At 41.0% G+C, this 21,993-nt stretch overlaps 1 protein-coding gene across 1 annotated transcript in view; it reads right to left on the bottom strand.

Annotated features, from left to right (window-relative positions):
- Positions 1–7,059: 7,059 nt before the first annotated feature.
- Positions 7,060–21,993, bottom strand: part of LOC137634804 (failed axon connections homolog) — a 92,006-nt gene continuing 77,072 nt past the window's right edge. Inside the window, exon 7 of the mRNA XM_068367352.1 lies at positions 7,060–7,261. Coding sequence (XP_068223453.1) covers positions 7,101–7,261 — 161 coding nt within the window. The 3' untranslated portion in view covers positions 7,060–7,100. The remainder of the gene's footprint in view (positions 7,262–21,993) is intronic.

Genomic DNA, 21,993 nt, shown 5'->3' with positions numbered 1-21,993 from the left:
CCAAATGGTGGAGTGGAAGCAGATGTACGTCAGAGAGTAAATGAAGGATGCAAAGTATTGGGGGCAGTTGAGGGAGTAGTAAAAAATAGAGGGTTGGGCATGAATGTAAAGAGAGTTCTGTATGAGAAAGTGATTGTACCAACTGTGATGTATGGATCGGAGTTGTGGGGAATGAAAGTGATGGAGAGACAGAAATTGAATGCGTTTGAGATGAAGTCTCTATGAATGTGTTGAGGTGGTTTGGCCTTGTTGAGAGAATGGAAAATGTTTGTCTGCTAAAGAAGGTGATGAATGCAAGAGTTGATGGGAGAAGTACAAGAAGGCCAAGGTTTGGGTGGATGGATGGAGTGAAGAAAGCTCTGGCAGATAGGAGGATAGATGTGAGAGAGGCAAGAGAGTGTGCTAGAAATAGGAATGAATGGCGAGCTATAGTGACGCAGTTCCGGTAGGCCCTGCTGCTTCCTCCGGTGCCTTGGATGACCACGGAGGTAGCAGCAGTAGGGGATTCAGCGTTATGAAGCTTCATCTGTGGTGGATAACGGGGGAGGGTGGGCTGTGTCACCCTAGTAGTACCAGCTGAACTCGGTTGAGTCCCTTGTCAGGCTGGGAGGAACGTAGAGAGGAGAGGTCCCCTTTTTTGTTTCATTTGTTTGATGTTGGCTACCCCCCAAAATTGGGGGAAGTGCCTTGGTATATGTATGTATGTATATATATATACTTCCGCTAGAGAGATATTGGGTCCTTTGACTGGCCAGACAATACTACTACATTGGATCCTTCTCTCTGGTTATGGTTCATTTTCCTTTTGCTTACACATACACCGAATAGTCTGGCCTATTCTTTACATATTCTCCTCTGTCCTCATGCCCCTGACAACACTGAGATTACCAAACAATTCTTCTTCACTCAAGGGGTTAACTACTGCACTGTAATTGTTCAGTGGCTACTTTCCTCATGGTAAGGATAGAAGAAACTCTTTAACTATGGTAAGCAGCTCTTCTAGGAGGACACTCCAAAATCAAACCAATGCTCTCTAGGTCTTGGGTAGTGTCCTGATAGGTACTTCTGCCTGACGTGGGATTCAAACCTTAGTGCTAAGTACAATTGAAAATAAATAGGTGTATTAAGAATATTCAGCCATAAAAAGAAATAAGTGGATTCCGACTCTGCTATGTTTATGATGTCGAATTCATGATTTGTATTTGGAATTGAAATCAACTTATATCCCTCTCCACCGTTATAGTGGATTGGTAAGAGTTAGATCTTGTTTTAAAAGTTCAGAAAATCCATCAGGATTATTAATTATCTGGAATGTTCTAACTTGGAGTTATTTTGAGTTTATGACTTAAATAGTCTTAGGAGTAATAATGATCAGACTTGAGGTGGTACAGTAACAGAGTTATATAAAAAAGTCGAAAGATTAAATAATATAGATGGCTCACAAAAATATAACTATATTACATATTGAGAGAGAATATAAACTTTTTACAAATTTACCACTTAATGCAAATAAAATGGTATCCAGCAGGTTCTATAAGAACAGATTACATAATCGCACAATTTTCTATCTCAATCAGTGTTAAATTGTGGGAAATCTCACAAATATCGTATTCAGTTAAATAAATACAAACACTTATGTGCTGCTAGAGGCAGAGCACGAGTCCAAATTACATAATTTGTTTCAATCAACATATTAGTACAAAACTAAATTTCATTAAGGGGCCCAACCGTAATGTCAATATGTGGGGTATAGGAAGAAAAACACAAAATCCTGAAAAAATTCACTGAGCTTCGTATGGCAATGGAGAATGTGTATACAAAATATTTTGTCAAAATTCCTCTTACTTTCATAGTTACGGTATAATTATTAAAGTAACCCAAAAAACAAAAATATTGTTCCCTACGTGAAAATGCAGTATTTCTTCTGTTATCGTAAATTTTGATAATTATTACATTCTAATATAAAAAGAAATTGAGAGCTACGGCATCTGTATAGCTTCCACGATTCACAAGACAATGTATTACATGGTAAATTACACCCTACGTCCTTAAGTCCTACCACAAACCTCATAGGGAGTACGTGTCTAAGTTTGACCTCTGACATTCACTCATTTTTACATTTGTTTTTCTCGTTTTCGGCAAGAATTTTATCATTTCAAAGAAGAAAAGACAATTTCAACTTCTTGCTAACATAAGGAAGAAGAAAATTTGCTCTATTAAGAGTTCAGAGGTGGGTAATATCAGTAGTGATGGAAAGAGAGAGAAAGTGGTGTGGATGGAGGAGCGGCCACCTTGCCTGACAGGAGCCAAAAAAAGCAAGATATTGAGCAAAATTATCTTCATTCATGATCAAATTATGATAAAAAAAACTTTGTTTCCATTTATCAATATCCAAAAAGTAACATAAAATTCATAATAATCAGGATTTATTAATACAATCTTTGTAAAAATACAAAGAAAAACTTTGAACGCCCACTGACATTCACTCATTTTACGTCTTTTTTCTCGTTTTCGGCAAGAACTTTATCATTTCAAAGAGGAAAAGATAATTCCAACATCTTCCTAATATAAGGAAGAAGAAAATTTACTCTATTAAGAGTTCAGAAGTGGGTAATATCGGTAGTGACGCAGCGAGTGGTGTGGATGGAGGAGTGGCTGGCTTGCCTGGCAGGAGCCAATAGAAGCAATATATTGAGCAAAATGATCTTCATTTATGATTAAATTATGATAAATAACTTTGTTTTCGTTTATTAATATCCAAAAAGGATAATAAAATTCATAATAATCAGGATTTATTAATATTGTCTTTGTAAAAATACAAAGAAAAAGATGTCCTAAGTCCCCTTATCAAGTGGTATGAATGTCATAGTCCTGTCCTTAAAAAAAGAGCATTAGCTAGCAAGCCCCCTTAACTGCAGTTTATGTAAAGCTTTAGGCTTAGTAATCAGACTGAGTGACAAAATGTTAATTATAAAGTCCTTAAGTTTTGTTTCCTAAAAGCAATTCAAACACAAAATTGGTACTATGCTTAGACAGTTATATTAACACTGGAGTACCATAAGCAATTTGAACACAAAAAGTCCTAGGCTTAGATAGTTATATTAACACTTGAGTACTGTAATCAAAACACAAAGTTAATCATCGAGATCAGAGATATACGACAGTAAGAGAAAATAGAGGGATCAGTAGCCAAAGCTAAAACTTAACTTGGGATGAACATCCCAAAGGCTGCTGTTGTTATCGAGTTGACTACCTAGAAGTATGCCTCTGCAATGCAAAACTTGCCTTGGATACATATCAAAAGGCTTATATCATGTAATGCATCACAATACATCGCTCCCAAAATGCTCTCGGAAGGATCTTTTTAATAAAAGAACTTTACGATTACATAATATCATAAGAGGTTACTAAAATGATGCCTATTCACTTGATAAAAACACTTTCGCAAAGAAACCCCAACAGTATTTACATAGATTATATAAAATTTACCTCAATGTTTTATTCCCTTAGAAATCAATTCAGCATAGAAAATAGCAAAACAATAACAGCGGAAGAAAATAATACCCAGCAAACGTAACAGTAACTATATTTAAGAATAATAATAGTTACAACATTTTACAAGATCCATAAAATAAATAAATTTCACCAATTCAATAATTTACATAAATTCATAAGATGATATAGGCCTTAGCTTTATGTCTCTATGAAGTGAGACACAGATGACGACTAAGTTCAGCTCCAAATTTAGAAGGATTTTCCAAGATGTAGTTTCAAAAGTCCAAGAGGACAATCAGGAACAGCTTCTGATGATATTCAATCTTCCAAGGTTTTTTAGTTATTTTTGTATATCAGCAGTGTTGTAATAATGGAAAAAATTTAGCAGTATCGCAGTAGGTGTCACAGACATGACTCCACAAAAGCAATGTCAACTCGGAAAAAATCGAAGCATATCTCTCCACCTCATCACCATTCTTCTATATATATCAGGGACCCATTCTCTCAAAAGTTCCTGATGGACTTTGGAATGTCCAGGGCTAAAATATATCCGGCAATACACATGTCTGATGGCTTAGAAATATTTTCAAGAATCTACCAGTAACTTTTAGAATACTGTACTACAATATGTTTTGAGATAAAAATCATTAAAATGTTTTAATCTTTCTCACAGGTTCTATAACATAAGACACAAATTTAATCTACATATAACATGACACAATTTCACTTCCTTTCTAACCTTCACTTATGCATGATTATTCTTTCCACAACCTTAGAGATTTCCTACATCGCAATATATTTTTCCTGCTCCATACACTGCATTAGATCTGTATATGTCATAGTAGATTCATTAGAAATCACAATTCATTTATGTTATTGATGTAGGTATGACTGAACAATTACATAACCCCAGCAGTATTTGATTTAGCAGTAAGGGATTCAGGAGGAATCATGGTGAACCCGGCAAGTTGTACATTTTAGGTTGGAGATTTCAGTCTTTCCTGGAATGTTTCCCTTTGGTTCTACTCCAGTTAGTCAGTCCACTAAGTTGGCTCCGACTCAGGTTTCCGCTAGGCAGGTTACCAGTCCACCTGGATTCATGTCTCAATTATCACAAAGATAGTTTGGGTTTGATCCCCTCCCTCTATGCTTTTCCATCCCAGCCTCTGGATCTAGCAGTGGTTGGACCTTCGGGTTATCAAGCACATGAAAAACTACAGAGAGGGGCTTTAATACCCGGGTTAAGTCTTTTAGGTTTAGTGATGGGGAGAGAGTTAGCAGAGGTGGCTTCTTTTATGGATGCAGAGGAGGAGGACCTAGAATGAAACCCTTAGCAATCCTGTGATGGATGTGCCTCCTGGCCCAAGTCCAATAATTTTGGCATATGAGTATGGATCTTCCATTCGATGACATTGAATTTGGAAATCTGGTTGCATTTCGCGAATCATGAAGGAAGTGTAAAGATCCATCCCTTAAAGCATGTCCCTAGCTCTAAAAAGATGTTATCCTGATGCCATACAAGTCTGCCGTAAACATTTTGGCAGAGGCAGTATCAGAGGATAAAGGTTTCTTCCTTAACCACAGTTTGCTTGATGCTATCAAAAGGAGGATACCCTTCCCAAAGAATGTAGTCTACCAAAAGAATGTAGCACCTTTAGGGATGTATCCGAAAGTTTGAAATATTCATGGAACTTACAGGTTTTTGTAGTCTTTTTCCCTAAGAAATGGTATGTTTAATAGTCACCAATCAATTGAGTGATGGTTTTCCTTTGGTTTTAGACTATCTTGGGACAATAGAATTTAATGATTGACAGTCTTTCTTCAACCTAGTATCAGTCATGACCTCTTTGGAAATGGGATCTGTAAGGGGATCTCAGTCAAACTCTACAGTAGAGTGATAGAAAAGTTACTCTGTAAACCTACTTACGAGCCTTAAGGTGAAGCAACACGTGCTGGCTGCCTGCAATCTGAAGATGGTTGAGGTAGAAGAATTTCTATATAGCCATCCTTTCATACGAATTCCTTTTCCTCAGAGCTTTGGAGAATAAAGCCACTGCTAATGTGGAAGCAATGGCCACTTCACTCCCAGAAAAATGGATTAAAGGTTTTTGGCCCATCCTACAAAAGAAGTCTTTCTTTCACAAAACTTTGACCTATAATAAGAACCAGCAGCAGTCTCAGAGGCAACCATCAAAGAGACCACGCCAATATGCCTACACCAAGTAGCCCTACACCTAAGTTTCCATGAGAAGAGCAGAGTCGACAAAGTAACCTTACCTTGGCAGTCAAAAAAATCCCTGGTCCTTCAGGAATATTTTACAAGAGGAGAGGTGGCTGGAAACATTCGTGGGGAAACAGCATGGCTGAACAGTCTTGTAGAGGCAAAGGACCTCATCAATGAAAGGCTTCAGGTTAGGGCCCTCTCCATCACTTCCAAAAATGTTGTACTTTTCCTTGATGGGAACAGAGTAGTCACAAAAGGTCTGGCTTGGTCATGGATTTTAAAACCAACTTCACAACATCGTTTCTATCAGACCAGAAACACGGAACTCTGCTCCTTTGTAAACAAGATGCAGAAAAAAGTCACAGAAAAATGCAAGTTCTTAAAATTGCAGGGCAGACTTCCCCTAAAGAAGAGGGATACTCAACCTGTCTCGTTTCAACAATCACATCAGATGCAACGCATTCAAAGTGATCACCATCATGCATGTCTGCCAATTACTGCAACGAGGGGCTTGGATGTGTATTATAGATCTAAAAGATGCTTATTGGCATGTCCCTATGGGTCCCCACTTCTCACCTTCCCTAGCATTTCGGCTAGGAAGGAGTGTATACCGGTTTAAAGTGATGCCTTTTGTCCTCAACATTGCCCGAAGAGTGTTCATAAAATTAGCACAGCAATTGATCAAACTCTGCCGTTGCAAGGAGTTCAGGTCATAGACTATTTTGACAAATAGCTTTTTTGGCCAGAGATGAAGGAAGTATGCCTCAGTTACACAAATCATGTCTTAAGTTCTTCAGGACATAGGTTTCCTGATCAACATAAAAAATCAAGATTAATCCAAAGAAGGATATTTCAGTGACTAGGTCTTTAGTGGGATATACTAAAAGCCACCCTAAGCCTTCCAAAAGAATCTAAGCAAAGAATTCTAAACAGGGTTAGGTTACCCTTCCAGACAGCAGCAGGAGAAGGTCTTGGGCCTTTTATCTTTTTACTCAATACTTAAGAATGAGTGTTGTAAAGTCAGAACTGGGGCCGTGTGGTGTAGCATGTGGGCCATCCACCCGTCTTTTGATACATCTGAAAAGAGCAAGATGTCTGGGGGGGGGAAGACGAGAAGGTACTGTATTACTTTCAGGTATTATACAGTACTCAAAAATGCAAATAAAGCACACAATATGATCAAATTTGTTGAGCTAGTTATATATTTTTCCTGTCCAAAACACTTCTAATATACTGCATATGTACCATAGGTTACAGGAAGGCTACATTGTGCAACACTTTAAAGCAGTTTGCTAATAGGTAAACTATAAAGAGAAAAGCTATTCTTCTTTTCTATTTATTTGAATAATTGCTACATATGTTCTCCAACATTTTATGGTCCTCACTCATGCAAAACAATAGCTTCATAAGTCTTGCAGTATGGAGGTCTGAAACTTGTTTTGGGTAACCTTTGTTTCTCCAAAGGCTGCAAGCAGTATTCCCAGTCAGGCCAAAATTCCTCCTTCATGCGGTGACAATAATCTATTAGGTTCTTGTAGTCAGCTGGCAGAAAGATGAAAAATAATTTACTAAAATGTAATCTTTACACTATGATGATGAACATCAGACTATCACCTTAAGGTCTAGATTTTTAGTAATGCATCATAAATCAATCTTACATAGGAAATATGCCTGCTTTACTAATACAGTACAGATAAATGTAGAGGTCTTTGTGGAAGAAATGGACTTTACATACTGCTAAAACCTGAAACTACTGTAAGTTTAGCTTTTTGTTTGATCATGGAGAAAGGTTCTTCAATCTTTACCATATTGAATGGAATAAGACAAGGTTTGGTATGGCATTTGTAAGTAGGTTTACAGTATTTTGCATTTAAAAATAATCAATGTTTTGTTCCTATAAACTTCTGCTGCTGAGGCCTTAGAGAACTGCTAAAGCCCGAAGCCCCTGCTCAGAGTGTCTTGTAGCCTTTTCTTTTCACAATCAACAATAACTACATTCATTTTGATGTTTTTGTAACATCACTCATGTTGCAAACAAGTAAGCAAGTTAGCAAACTTATTTGGTTGCTTGCTTGCAAACTTTCTGGTATTCAAGATTTGTAATTTTTTTTCCCATCTGTAACAAGAATAGCATAGACACAAGTTTATGGAAAATATTTTTTGGTTACAACTAAGCATGCACTTTCCTTTTGTGTGGAATATTATAAGCAGTGTTTAATTCACCATTCTATATCATCCAAGTACATTTTTTGAATAATTTAATGCAATTTATAGCAAGATTTTAATTAAAAACATTCTTTGCATTTGCAAACAACCTTCAAGAGGTAGAATTTATTCATTAGTACTATGCAATTTACCATAATCTCTTGTTGCCTCATAACAAGATTGGCAACTGTAGTGTATTCTAAGCTTTTCTCTCCACCAATAACTACATTCATTCTGGTTTTCTTTTTTGCAGCATTAGTTATATTGCACACAAGCAAGCTAGCAATCTTACTTGGTTGCTTACTTAAAAAATTTCCGGTATTTAAGACGTGTAAGTTTTTCCCATCCATAAAGATAATAATGAAGAAAAGTTTATTGCAAGCAACCATGCACTTTCACTTTGTATCGAATATCAAAAGCAATGTTTACTTTATTACTCCACACCATTTAAGTACATTTTCATTTCATTTGTAATGAAATCTATAAGGAGATTTTGGTTAAACCATTCCTTGAAATAACAAGCAACTGCAAGCAACCTTTGAAATATGACAAATGTGGAAGGATTTTGTATTTTTCCCAACGAAACAAACCTGTAGCTATTTATAGGGGATATTACTTTCGGCGAAGCTCAAGATGAGCCACTGGACTTTTTGCGAGGGTTAATCACCCACCTGCTATTTAGTGGAGGGGGGGGGGGTAGTAGCTATGCCGCTCGCTCACACACCTGGGCTGTGAACCCACTTTGCTTGGTGGTAGGACTTCAAGGGGAACAGGTGCTGGCGGCCAATTTGTACAAATAGCTACAGGTTTGTATTGTTAGGAAGAATACAAATTACTTCAAATTTGCCATTTGTTCTGTAACTAAATGCAAACTAACACTATTTATAGGGGATGACTTACCCTTTAAGAGGGTGGAAGCCCATGCCAACTGGCTTTTTGGCTTTGACCTGGAGTTTTCCCTTTTATATGCTTTGCCCATAATTGGTGGAAACCCTATACCTCGCTAAAACCGTGCTATGCATGGTCTGCAGCCTACGCAAGTTGTGTGCTCATGATACCAGTAATGTGACCTTCAATGTAAAATTTCTCCGAGTCATAGGAATCTTCAGAGGTTACCAAGATATTACCTAATATCCTCCTCGTTAGGGTATGGGACACAACATTATTATTATTATTATTATAATTATTATTATTATTATTATTACTTGCTAAGCCACAACCCTGGTTGGAAAAGCAGGATGCTATAAGCCAAGGGGCTCCAACAGGGAAAGTAGCTCAGTGAGGAAAGGAAACAAGGAAAAATAAAAAATATCACTTTGTAAACTATAAAAACTTTAACAAAACAAGAGAAAGAGAAATAAGATATAAGATAAAACAGTGTGCCCGAGTGTACCCTCAAGCAAGAGAACTCTAACCCAAGACGGTGGAAGACCATGGTACAGAGGCTATGGCACTACCCAAGATTAGAGAACAATGTTTTGATTTTGGAGTGTCCTTCTCCTAGAAGAGCGGCTTACCATAACTAAAGAGTCCCTTCTACCATAACAAAGAGGAAAGAGGCCACTGAACAATTACAGTGCAGTAAGAAGAATTTTTTGGTAACCTCAGCGTTGTCAGGTGTATGAGGACAGAGAATATGTAAAGAATAGGCCAGACTATTCGGTGTGTGAGTGTGTAGGCAAAGGGAAAATGAACTGTAACCAGAGAGAAGAATCCAATGTAGTACTGTCTAGCAAGTCAAAAGACCCTATAACTCTCTAGTGGTAGTATCTCAACAGGTGGCTGGTGCCCTGGTCGAGATACAAGTATAGAAACCATACTAGGTTGCATAAGGGAAAATTGTTTACCTGCAGATAGTTGAGGTCAGCATTGCAGAGGACCCTGGGTGCTGATTGCACAAGAGAGGGGAAGATGAAGTAAAGAAAGAGCGAGACATTCTTAAACATTCATCCCAGACTAACCCCGAGTAACCTTTGCCCTCAACCCTCTGCTACTTGTCCATCAAGGAGCTTGAGGTGTTAAACCACTTAATGTGCAGCCACCACAGGACCAATGGACAAAGTTTCCATGTTCCTGTGGGTTATGTCTTACAGTAGTGGGCACTGAAGATCATATAACGCTTCCACATGACTGCTCACAGTACCTGCACCATTCATTTGAATGACAGAGACGTTACAATGCCCCTGACGTCATGAGCTCTGGGTCGACGTGTTGGAGGAGAATCAGGATTCAGGGCCAGGTCAATGATCTTGCAAATCCAAGCAGAAATTATGTTCTTTGTGATCCTCCTCTTGACCTTACCCGTGCTGATGAAGAGTGCTGACACTCGGGGGTGAGCTGCAGATGTCTTTTGAGGTAATACCTCAACCTACTAATTGGGCATAGTAACAGTTGATCTGGATCATCAATTAAAGTACGGAGACTCTCAATTTGGAAGGAATCTAACCTATGATCCACTACCCACAGATTTTGAGTCTGCAATGAACTCAGGGATGAAGCTGAGAACTAACTCTACCCATCCCCTTGAATGGGCGATGGCATAAGAAAGACCATGAAGTTCACTAACTTTTGGCCAAAGCCAAAGCGAGCAGAAACACTATCTTCAGAGTGAGGTAGTGATCTGTTGTCTGACTGGGGACAGGTAAGCTCATAACTTTGTTTGAGGAGAGAAATTTCCAATGAATAAGAAATATCTATTCCTTCCAGCTCAAAGGCCAGACTCAAGGCTGAGCGGTAGCCTTTTACTGCCAAAACCGAAAGGAGGATTTCCTCCTGAAGGTGCACAAGGAACTACGCTATTGTTAGAATAGTGGCATCGAGGGGAGAGATACCCCTTCCAAGACACCAACCACAGAAGACAGTCCACTTAGCCTTGTACACTGAAGCTGATGATTGTCGAAGGTGTTCAGCCATCCATTTCGCAACTTGTTGCGAAAATCCTCCCTGAGTGAGAAGGCGCTGGATAGTCTCCAGGCATGAAGTCGTAGCAAAGCTACAGCTTTGTGGAAGATGTTCACATGTGGCTGTCTGAGTAGATCGTGTCGTGGAAGGAGTTCTCTTGGGAGCTCTGTTAGGAGTTGCAGAAGGTCTGGAAACCATTCTGCGTGATGCCATAGCCGAGCTATGAGGGTCATCGGGAGATTAATGAATGCTCTGGTCTTGTTGAGTGCTCTTCTTACCAGACAGAAACGGGGGAAAGATGTAAATTTCGATGATGTCCCACCGTTGTTGAAATGCATCTTGCTAGAGAGCCTGGGAAGCAGTAAACTGGGAGCATGAAATTCAAGGATGTCGCAAACAAGTCCACAGTAGGGCAACCCCACAAACCAGGACTTTGTTGACTACTAGACGATTCAAAGACCACTCCGAGCCCACTATCCGAGATTCTCTGCTCAGGTTGTCAGCGAGCACATTCCTTTTGCCCAGAATGAAACATGCTGATAGGATCACCGAATGGTCTTCTGCCCATCACAGTATCTCTACTGGCAGATGGGATAGGGGCTGCGAAAAGGTACCATCAACACCACTGAGTGGCCCACCAAGAAGTGCTGGAACTGTTGGAGGGCTAAGAAGGCTGCCTTCATCTCTAAGAGATTTATGTGCTGGTACACTTCGAACGCTGACCATAGGCCTGGGGCCACGTGGGGCAGCATGTGGGCCACCCACCTTTCTTTTGATACATCTGAAAAGAGCAACAAGTCCGGGGGGAGGACGAGAAGGTCGACACCCCAGCGGAGATTCTTGCCTGCTACCCACCATCTGAGGTCCACCTGTTCCTCTAGTCCTATAGAAATTAGAATGTCCAGGGAATTGTTGGACTGATTCCAGCAGAACTTTGGTCTCCATTGGAGAGACCGGATCCTGAGGCGTCCGTTGAGAACTAGATGAACCAAGGATCCTAGGAGCCCGAGGAGACACAACCACCTCTGCGCTGGGAGTTCTCGTCTGAGGAATGGTCTTACTACCTTCCTTAGCCTCACTACCCTGACGTCTAATGGGACGACTTTCGGTTGATCAATGTCGATGATCATACCTAAGTATACCAGTCGTTGAGAGGGAAGCAGTGTCGATTTCTCAAGATTTACCGTAATCCCCAGATCTTGGCAAAATTCAAAAAGATTTTCTCGGTGTTAAAGAAGAGTTGCTAGACGGATGCCGATTCTGTGACCCAGGATGACACTAGGGTGAAAAGTCTCGTGAAGACCTGAGGTGCTGTGGAAAGACCGAAGCACAGCACCTTGTTGTCTATAATGATCCTTAAATACTGCCTTGAAGACGGATGGATTGGGATCTGTAAGTATGCATCCTTTAGGTCCAACGTACACATGAAGTCCTGTGGTCTTACCACTTGTCTGACCATGTCTGCTGTCTTCATGCTGAACGGAGTTTGCTTGACAAACTTGTTCACAGCTGAGAGGTCGATGACTGGTCTCCAATCTCCAGATGCCTTCTTCACAAGAAAAGGGTGACTGAAGAAGACTGGGGAGTCGTCGAGGACCTCTTAGAAAGTGCCCTATTCTAACATGGTCTGGATTTTGGCCCGGAGGGCCAGCTCATTTGTGGATCCCTTTGCATAGGAGCTCGATGGAACTGGATTCTTGATCAGTGAGGGGAGAGATTGAGTGAATGGGAAGACGAGCAGGTGGTAAATGACGAGCCGCTGATGATCAACAAGCACCTGGCGAACGCCGAGAAGCTTGCAAACAACAAGCAACTGGAGAATGACGAGAAATTGCCAAACGTTTAGTAGCTGGTGATCGGCGAGTCGTTGATGAATGATGAGCTGCTGGATAGTGACAAGCAGCTGGCAAACAACAGGAAGCTTGTGTACAGCGAGAAGATAGGGAACGATGGACAGCTGGTGAACGGTGAGTTACGGGTGTGTGATGAGTCGCTGGAGGACTGCGAACAGTAGACGAACAGCAGACTGCAGATGATCGACAAACAGTCGGAGAGCTTGCAGAATATATGGCAGCTGATGACCACAAACAGCTTTCAAGTGACAAGAAGTTGTAGAGTGCCGATGGACAGGCAAACGCCTCAGGGCTGGCAAACGGCGAGTCTAGGGAGAGTCCGATAAAACAGGCGAGTTGGGAACCAGAAGGCTGTCGGCGAGTCTGATGAGATGCACCACAAGGTGACGATTGACGAGCTCTGGAAGAGGTCTGCGATCGAGGTGATGAGTGACAAAGAGCAGGAGAGTGGCGAGGTACTGATGAGTTACGAGACTCTGTGGGATAACGTACGACGGGTGACGGAGGGAATTGCAGATACAGTGGAACCTCTACATACGATTGTTCTAACATCCGAAGTAAAATTCCACCAAATTTTTGTCTCGACACCCAAAGTAATGCTCCAACATCCGATGTAGATCTTGTTTACGCAGATAGATGGCAGCACGTAAGAGGGACGCCATTGAGCATCGAGTGCTCTGTTCTCTGTTCTTGTGTGTATCGTGTGGTTGTCCTCTGTTTGGTCTGTTATTAACAGTGCTTATTTTCTTCCTTTTCTTACATTTCCTTTTTGATTTTACCTACAATCATGGTGCCTAAGAAGCTAAGTTTCAGTACAGGCAATTCTTTCATTAGAATTGAAGCAAGAAATTATAGAAAAACATGAGAGTAGTGTGCATGTGAGTGATATGGCTAAACATCATGGCCGGAATAGGCCTATGATCTCGACGATCATCAAGCAGAGGGCAGCCATTAAAGCAGATAAACCATCAAAGGGGTCACCATTATTACAAGACATCGTAGCAATACCCTGGAAGAGATAGAACGCCTTTTGTTGATAGAGATAAAGGACAAAGAGATTGTTGGCAACGATCATTTGTGAGAAGGGCCAGCGTGTGAAAGAAAGAAAAAAGTGAAGCAAAGAAAACCAAGATAGCATTAACAAACTCTTTTAAAAAAGTCCTCTCTCTTTTTCTGTTTCTCTTTAAACATAGCATTAACATGTTCTTTACATAAAATCTCTCTCTTTCTCTCTCTCTCACTCTCTCTCTCTCTCTCTCTCTCTCTCTCTCTCTCTCTCTCTCTCTCTCTCTCTCTCTCTCGTTCTTCTTCGCTGTTATAGTGTTAGAGACTTCTATTATTTTTTTCCCGAGAGAGAGAGAGATTAAACAAAAATGTGTTTAGAGTACATATGATTTTTAACAGCATCAACGAGTTGAAAAACAATTAAATGTAACTAAGAAAGTAATAACAGCAAATCTGAATTCCTTTATCAACTAAAACAAATATACAGTGGTACCTCTACATACGAATTTAATCCGTTCCAGAACCAACTTCGGATGTAGAAAATGTTCGGATGTCGAAACGAATTTTCCCATAAGAATACATTGAAATAGGATTAATCCGTGGTTGAGCCCAAAAACCTATGATAACTTCTTAATAAACTACTACACATAATTTTCCCATGAGAATAATGAACACTAAATTAGATAATAGACATGTAAATAAGAAGAATTGACATGTAAATAAGAAAAATTAGCAAAAAATTATAAATAAGAAGAATTAGCAAAAAATGATAAATAAGAAACGTGTTTTTACCGTCACTTTACCTTAGAAATTCCAGCGCAAGTGTTGTTAGTCTTGCTACGCAGAGAGGAGACGGACGGGCGGCGAGGAGGTAGAGAGGTTAACTACGATAAACGTACACTACCGTAACTTATTCTAACTTACACTAAGTGAACTTTAACATAACTTAACTTATTTTTTTTTTTTATATTTTATATTTTTTTTTACATTTTCTTTTTTTCTTATTGATGATTACGTAATTTTAATCAATTTCACTCTCTACATTTAAAATTGACTGAATTTCTTTCGCTTCACTCTTTTCCGTTTTCTTTGTTTCACTTTCTTCCGCTTCACTCTGCCTTTTTCTTCGAATCACTTACATCCTCTTCATCACGAGTTCGCTTCACAGTTTTTTTAAAGAAATTATCGATAGATAATTGCTTGGTACGGCTTTTCAGAATGTTTCGAAAGTGAGTTAGGCAAACATCATCGAATTGAGAAACTACACGACAAACCTGCAATTTCTTTGGATGGTATTTGTCGATGAAGTCGACCATGTCTTGATATTTTCCTAACACCTCTTTTATATGCGCCGAACCTAACACATGTTCTACCTCCTCCCTCCCTTCCTCGTCATCACTCATGTGCTCCGACATAGCATGGAGTTCCTTGAGCTCATCCGTGGTAAGTTCGTCGTGATGTTCGGCGATGAGTTCCATAACGTCATCTGCATCGACCTCCAGACCCATGGACTTGCCAAGGGAGACGATTTCCTCTACGACTTCCGCTGCACCAACCACGGGATCAGGTTCGGGGTCAAAACCCTCGAAATCTCGGGGAGAAACTGCATCAGGCCACAGCTTCTTCCAGGCAGAATTGAGGGTCCGTCGAGTTAATCCCACCCAAGCCTGATCTATGATCTTCAAGCAGTGCACGATGTTGAAGTGGCCCCTCCAAAATTCACGCAAAGTTAAGTTGGTGCTTTGCGTGATATTAAAGCACTGCTTAAATAAGTGCTTGGTGTACAGCTTCTTAAAATTAGATATGACTTGCTGGTCCATGGGCTGGAGGATAGAGGTGGTATTCGGTGGAAGATACAGCACCTTTATGAACTTGAATTCATCGAAGATATCATCTTCAAGTCCGGGGGGGTGAGCGGGTGCATTGTCAAGGCATAGCAGGCACTTTAAAGGCAATTTCTGTTCATGAAGATACTTCTTCACAGAAGGGCCGAAAACTTGGTTAACCCATTGCACAAAGATATTGCCTAGTGACCCAGGCCTTCGAGTTGGATCGCCAGAAAACATGAAGCTGATCCTTATCGACGTTGTATGCTTTAAAGGCCCTAGGGTTCTCTGAATGGTAAACCAGTAAGGACTTGACTTTAAAATCCCCGCTAGAGTTGGCACATAGGGCAAGAGTCAACCGATCCTTCATTGGATTATGCCCAGGCAATTTCTTCTCTTCGGCAGTGATGTAGGTTCGACTCGGCTTCTTCCAAAACAGCCCGGTTTCATCACAATTAAACACCTGCTGCTCTACGTAGCCTTCTTCCTGCACGATCTTTTCGAAGTTCTTGACAAAGTCAGCTGCAGCCTTTGTGTCCGCACTAGCAGCCTCTCCGTGGCGAACAACTGAATGAATCCCGGACTGTTTCTTAAATTTCTCGAACCAGCCACAAGATGCCTTGAAATCATCTGAGGAAGGCTCGGTTGAACTCTCCCCAGCATCACCCCCAGAGCTCTCCTCCTTCAAGTCCGTAAAGATGGCATGCGCCTTCTCGCAGATGACGGTCTCGGTGATGGTGTCGCCAACGATCTCTCTATCCTTAATCCACACTAGTAGAAGTCGTTCCATCTCTTCTATGATAGGGGTACGGCGTTTGGAAATTAGGGTGATCCCCTTAGAAGGTTTCACTGCTTTAATAGCTTCCTTCTGTTTAAGGATTGTCGAGATCGTCGACATATTACGGCCATACTGTTTAGCAAGTTCATTCACGCGGACGCCACGCTCATGTTTTTCAATAATTTCCTGCTTAATTTCTAAAGAAAGCATTTCCTTCTTCCTTTTCTCACCACTACCACTACCACTGGCAAAACCAAGCCTTTTAGGACCCATACTTTACGTAAATTACCGTTAAAGGATGCACGTAAAAAATCACGATTAAAACAGAGTTAATAGCAGAACGCACAGAGCACAACCGCATGAAGCCGACGAGAACAGAGGACTGACCCAAGACCCGCTAATTGAACGTCCCTCCGAGGTCGATGTGCTGCCTTCTATCGGCGGAAATAAAAAACACTTCAGGCGCTATGAGCACCGACTACGCGTACGAGTATTGTTTACTTCGGGTGTCGAGAAAAACATTCGGGTGTAGAGTCGGAACGTGTTCAAATTGTACTTCGCGTGTCGAAAAATTCGGATACAACCGTACGACGAAAATTGCTTACTTCGTGTGTCGAAATAAAATTCGGGTGTAGAGTCAAAAATTTGCTCGAATTTTACTTCGGATGTTGGAAAATTCGGATGTAGAGGTTCCACTGTAGATACAAACACAGTCGTGTGCGTATGCACAAACACACACACAGGTGCAGGAATGGCTACGCAGTAAGAGACAGACGGTCGGGGAGGAGGTAGAGATGGTGACTGCAATAACGTACCGTAACTCGTCACTGAAAGTGATGAAAATTAAAAATCAAAAGAAAATAAAATGTAAAAAATATGAAATATAAAAATAAAAAAAAATAAATAAGCTAAGTTAGATTAAAGTTTCCGTAGTGTAAGTTACGGTACGTTATCCCAGTCACCATCTCTACCTCCTCGCTGATCGTGTCTCCTCCTGCGTGTGTGTGTGTTTGCGCATACGCACACGAGTGTGTTTGTATCAACATTTGTTTTAGTTAATAAAGGAATTCAGATACGCTGATATTACTTTTTTAGTGACATTTCATTGTCTTTCAACTCGTTGACACTGTTAAAAATCATATGTACACAACACATTTTTGTTTAATCTCTCTCTCTCTCTCTCTCTCAGAAAAGATTAATAGATGTCTATAACACTAACAGTGAAGAAGAGAGAGAGAGAGAGAGAGAGAGAGAGAGAGAGAGAGAGAGAGAGAGAGAGAGAGAGAGTATTTATCTATAGAACATGTTAACACCATGTCTACCTTCTCGCCGATCGTCCGTCTCCTCCTGGCGTAGCAAATCCTTCACCTGCGTTGGCCTGTCTCTAAGGTAAAGTGACAATAAAAACACATTTTTTATTTATTATTTCTCTATAATTATCTTTTTTACATCCTTCTTTCATATTATGCAGTTATGTTATTGTTATGTGTAATTATATGTAGTAATTTATTAAGGAGTTATTATAGGTTTTTGGAGTGTGGAACGAATTATACAAATTACAGTGTATTCTTATGGGAATATTTGCTCCAACATACGATTGTTTTAACATACGAAGCAGTTTCTGGAACGAATTAAGATCGTATGTAGAGGTTCCACTGTATTTGGGAGAACAAAAGAGATGTCTCTTGGCTGGAGGCAAAGGAAAAAGTTTGAAACGTTTAGAATGACCAAGCACTCTGGAAGCTTGTCGGGCGTGGCGAAGATCTTCCGAAGGGAAGAACTGCTCAGCAGGGACAGGAAGATGTCTAGAAGACCTCTGGATCGGGGTCTCTAGGGGGGGATCTTACTCTAGGGTGAGAGAGATCCCCAACCACACGAGAGACCTACCTCTGACTTTGCTCCGTCCCGGACAGAAGAGTCGGCTCAGCAAGGGGGGGGGGGGGGGGGGGAGTGCAGTGATCGGCGACGGCGGAAGAAGGAGCACGGTGGGAATCGTCAGCGGACACATCGGGCAAAACCTCAGGATCTCGTAGGCCCGCGCTCAGCAACAACAAGGGATCCACCTCTTAGGAAATCGGTGTTCGCCTCCTTTCTGCGCCAAGTTGAAGGAGTTCAAGCAGCAACTTCTTTGCCGGGGAACCGGTCAGACTAAGAGATGGCTACACTAAGAACAAATTAGAAAAACAGCAAGTCTCACCCAGGGGGAGGGGCGAGGCTGCTTTGTTAGAGGAAGCAGTCACTCGAGACCTGAGGTTGACTTGGAGGAAGACCCCAAAGGTGAAGAATCCCTTTTGGCCTTCTTCTTACGCCGGCGCCCATACTTCTCCCACTGGGAGGCAGACCACTAGCGGCATTCAAGGTAGGTGTTGTCCTAGTCAAAACGCCTCCCACGGCAAGCAGGACACAGCAGATGAGGGTCCGTATCCATGGACGACTAAAAGTCTAATAGCTCGTCCTTCAACTTTGCCGAAAGTAATATCCCCTATAAATCGCATTGGTTTGTATTTTCACCCGTACCAAGCAATCCACCATATAATATGCTTTCATGCAAAAATCAAAATTACTTAATTTGGTTGAAAACTCAACAAACTATCACCTTTTGAATCTCAGTGAATTATCACGTTTTGAATACTAACAAACTAAATTTTATTTTCTCCATTTTTTTAAAATTGGAAAATTCCGGTTATATCAGTACACGCCTCATATTTTATCAAAAGCTATGGATTCCACAGAATTATTATCATATACAGTAGAACCTCGGTTTACGAATTTAATTCGTTCCTAATGCGAACTCGTAAACAGAAAAATTCGTATCGCGAAACGAATTTCCCCATAAGAATGTTATAAAATTGAAATAATTAGTTCAACCCATCTACAAAAACCAATTTTAAATATTTAACTTAGCCGGTGAATATATAATAGCTGAGCCTCTGGCGGCTCGACAGAAAAAACACACAAAAACTCGCGAGCGATCGCTATGAAGGTTGCGGGTGTGCCCACTAGCGCCAACTATCGGCCAGATACCGCATATACATGTAAACAGACCCAATTTTTCTCTGTCGGCCTTAACGACAAGACGTATCAATACTCGCTGTATAACCTGGAGTTTTCCTCAACATATTTGGTGAAGTACTTCCTTTTGGTTTGAGCTTTCGCAGTGCAGGTGTTTTATCTTCAACTTAAATCTTGAACTCGTTTTTGGATAGATTTAATTTTTGATGACTTTGGATTGTTTTTTGGACTTTCTTTGAATTTTAAATGGCCGACCCTTCCCTTAGTACGGAAGTGTGTTTTAGGCTTTTAGCAATTATCTTATCACGTTATAAATTAATTATAGATTTTCCTCTATATATTTTATATCTCAACCGCCTTTATTAGGCCTCTTCGATTAGCTTTCCATTTATAATAAACATCAAGATAAATTTTAATGATTTGTTTATATGCGACCTTTCCTGAGAGTAGGCGGTCCTAACTTGGAAACCGAAGTTGAACAACGTGGAGCCCTTTCAATCGTAAATAACTTTTACAGAGCAAATGATTTAAAACTTATTATATGAATATTTTTTAGTAGATATTTTATGAAAGATTTTCTTTGAATAGTCTTCGTACTGTTTCAAAGATGAACTAACGTTTAGTTTATTTATGCTACGCAGTTTGCGCTCTATCGTTACGATAGAGAGAGAGAGTATCACGGTTTCACTTTGCAGAAAGAGTAAATCGATTCTGACGTTTTGTTCATTCTTCTTTCAAATCTTAAATGTTTTAAATACTATTTTAAAGGAACTTGTTAATTGAAAAACCTTTCAGTTTTTTCCTTTGGTCAAATAACCTGTTTATTGACGAAAGGTAAGTGGGCTCTTCTCTTCGGTGCGAAATCAAAAGAGAGAGAGAGAGAGAGAGAGAGAGAGAGAGAGAGAGAGAGAGAGAGAGAGAGAGAGAGAGAGAGACGGAGAGAGAGAGAGAGGAAGAGAGAACGTTCCGATCTTTATTCTCGTCCCAAGCGAGTAACGTTGTTCTCGAGTTTACTCTCGTCCCTAGTCTCTGTACGGGGAGAAAGGATAAAACGTTTTTAGTTTTTATTCTCGTCCCAAGGCACTGTACGGTGAGAGATTGAAAACGTAGTTTTGAATGAACTAGTGTTTAGTCTCCTTCCCAGCCACTGATCTTTTTATCTTAATATATGTTTACTGTTTTTTGCTTGTATTAATGTGCTTACATTATACGACTGATTTCGCAATTATAACCTTTTGATGAGGGTAGAATTGCGTGCTTCAGGTAGAAATCAGTTTTATTCATACCTAATGTGAATTGTTGAAAAATTCGATTTCAGTGAAGTGCAAAACAGAAAATCGTAGTGATAAAGTGATAATTGCGCAAAGTGTTATCAGTGTTGCGACCGAGGGTTCGTCTGTTCGTGCCTGTCGTTCGCCTAGTCCGAGACCTCTTGCAAGCTCCCAAGCCCAGGGGAGAAGTAATGTCGTACGACTTATGGGTTCGAGAGGACTTGATCAGCGAACAGACGCTCCCTCTATGGTTTCAGGCGTGTCTCATCAACACCGCCCCTACCATAAGACGAGCGAGACGATTTTCTCCTCGTCATCCGAAGGCTTTTCGCATAAGAAACCGTGGAACAAGGTTTCGAGGCCCTTTAAGCGAAAGTCAGTCCTTTCAGGACAGGTCCAGCGTCCTGTTTGTAGCAATTAGGACAGCTCTGACCCTATGCAGTCATCGGAAGACTGCTCGCCGCCTAAACAAAAGCGTAACACAGGCTCCGAGAGTCTTTTTGTAGGCAAGGTTTTGCAGTCACAGACGTTACCCTCGTCTCTTACAGCAACCATTCCCGTTGATCCTAAATGGGTTGTACGGCAAGACATGCAGAATAAGCTTGCCTCTCTTATGGAGGACTATTCTGTTGAGCAGGTTCACGATGATCCTCGCCGCTTAGCTGATCGAGATCTTGGCCGTCAGCCGCCCAAACGATCCTTTGCTCGTCCTGTTGACATTGACATTACAAAGTCACGTCAATCGTGTTTTGTAGAGCCTCACTCGATGCAGTCCCGTGTTGACTCTCAGCCGCTTGTGGACATTCAGCCGCTGCCGCTTGCTCTTGTTGACGTTCAGGACGTTCACCAACCAGCATAGTTGACTTGTTTTGACGTTGAGCGTCAAGCACCGCAGTCAAGAGTTGTTTTGACTGCTCAGTCTAAGCAGTCAAGGCAGTCTCGAGTTGACGTCGAACGTACTCCCGCACCTGTTGTTGTTACTGGTCAGTCCTTTAAGCAGTTACATGACATAGCGTCCTTGACTGATACTGTTGCTCCTTTGCGTGTGGACTCTGCTTGTAAAGCATTGCCACCACGGCAGGTCTCTCCCTTGCTTGAGACTCGGCTATTGTCGGACAAGGTTCCTTCAGATGAGGAAGTTGCTGATCCCCCTCCTACTGATATTCCCTTGAGGACTCTGTCAGACGGAGAGGAGCCTAAAGCTGCTCAGCCCTCTATGGACTTTAAATAAATCATGCTGATTTTTAAGGATCTTTGTCCGGATCTTTTTGTAACTGCTGCTCCTCGTTCGCCTAAACGTCAGAGTTTACACTAGGCCTAGCTACCTCGAAGCCGTTGTTTTATAAGCTAGTGCTCTCTCGCTCTTCTAAGAGACCTTTACGTTTGCTAGGCGACTGGTTAATCACCAGGAGGAGTTTGGGGG

The sequence above is a fragment of the Palaemon carinicauda genome, chromosome 45, assembly GCF_036898095.1.
Source record: "Palaemon carinicauda isolate YSFRI2023 chromosome 45, ASM3689809v2, whole genome shotgun sequence".
NCBI lineage: Eukaryota > Metazoa > Arthropoda > Malacostraca > Decapoda > Palaemonidae > Palaemon > Palaemon carinicauda.
The sequence above is the reverse complement of the archived record's forward strand: the minus strand, read 5'-3'. Positions and strand labels throughout refer to the sequence as shown.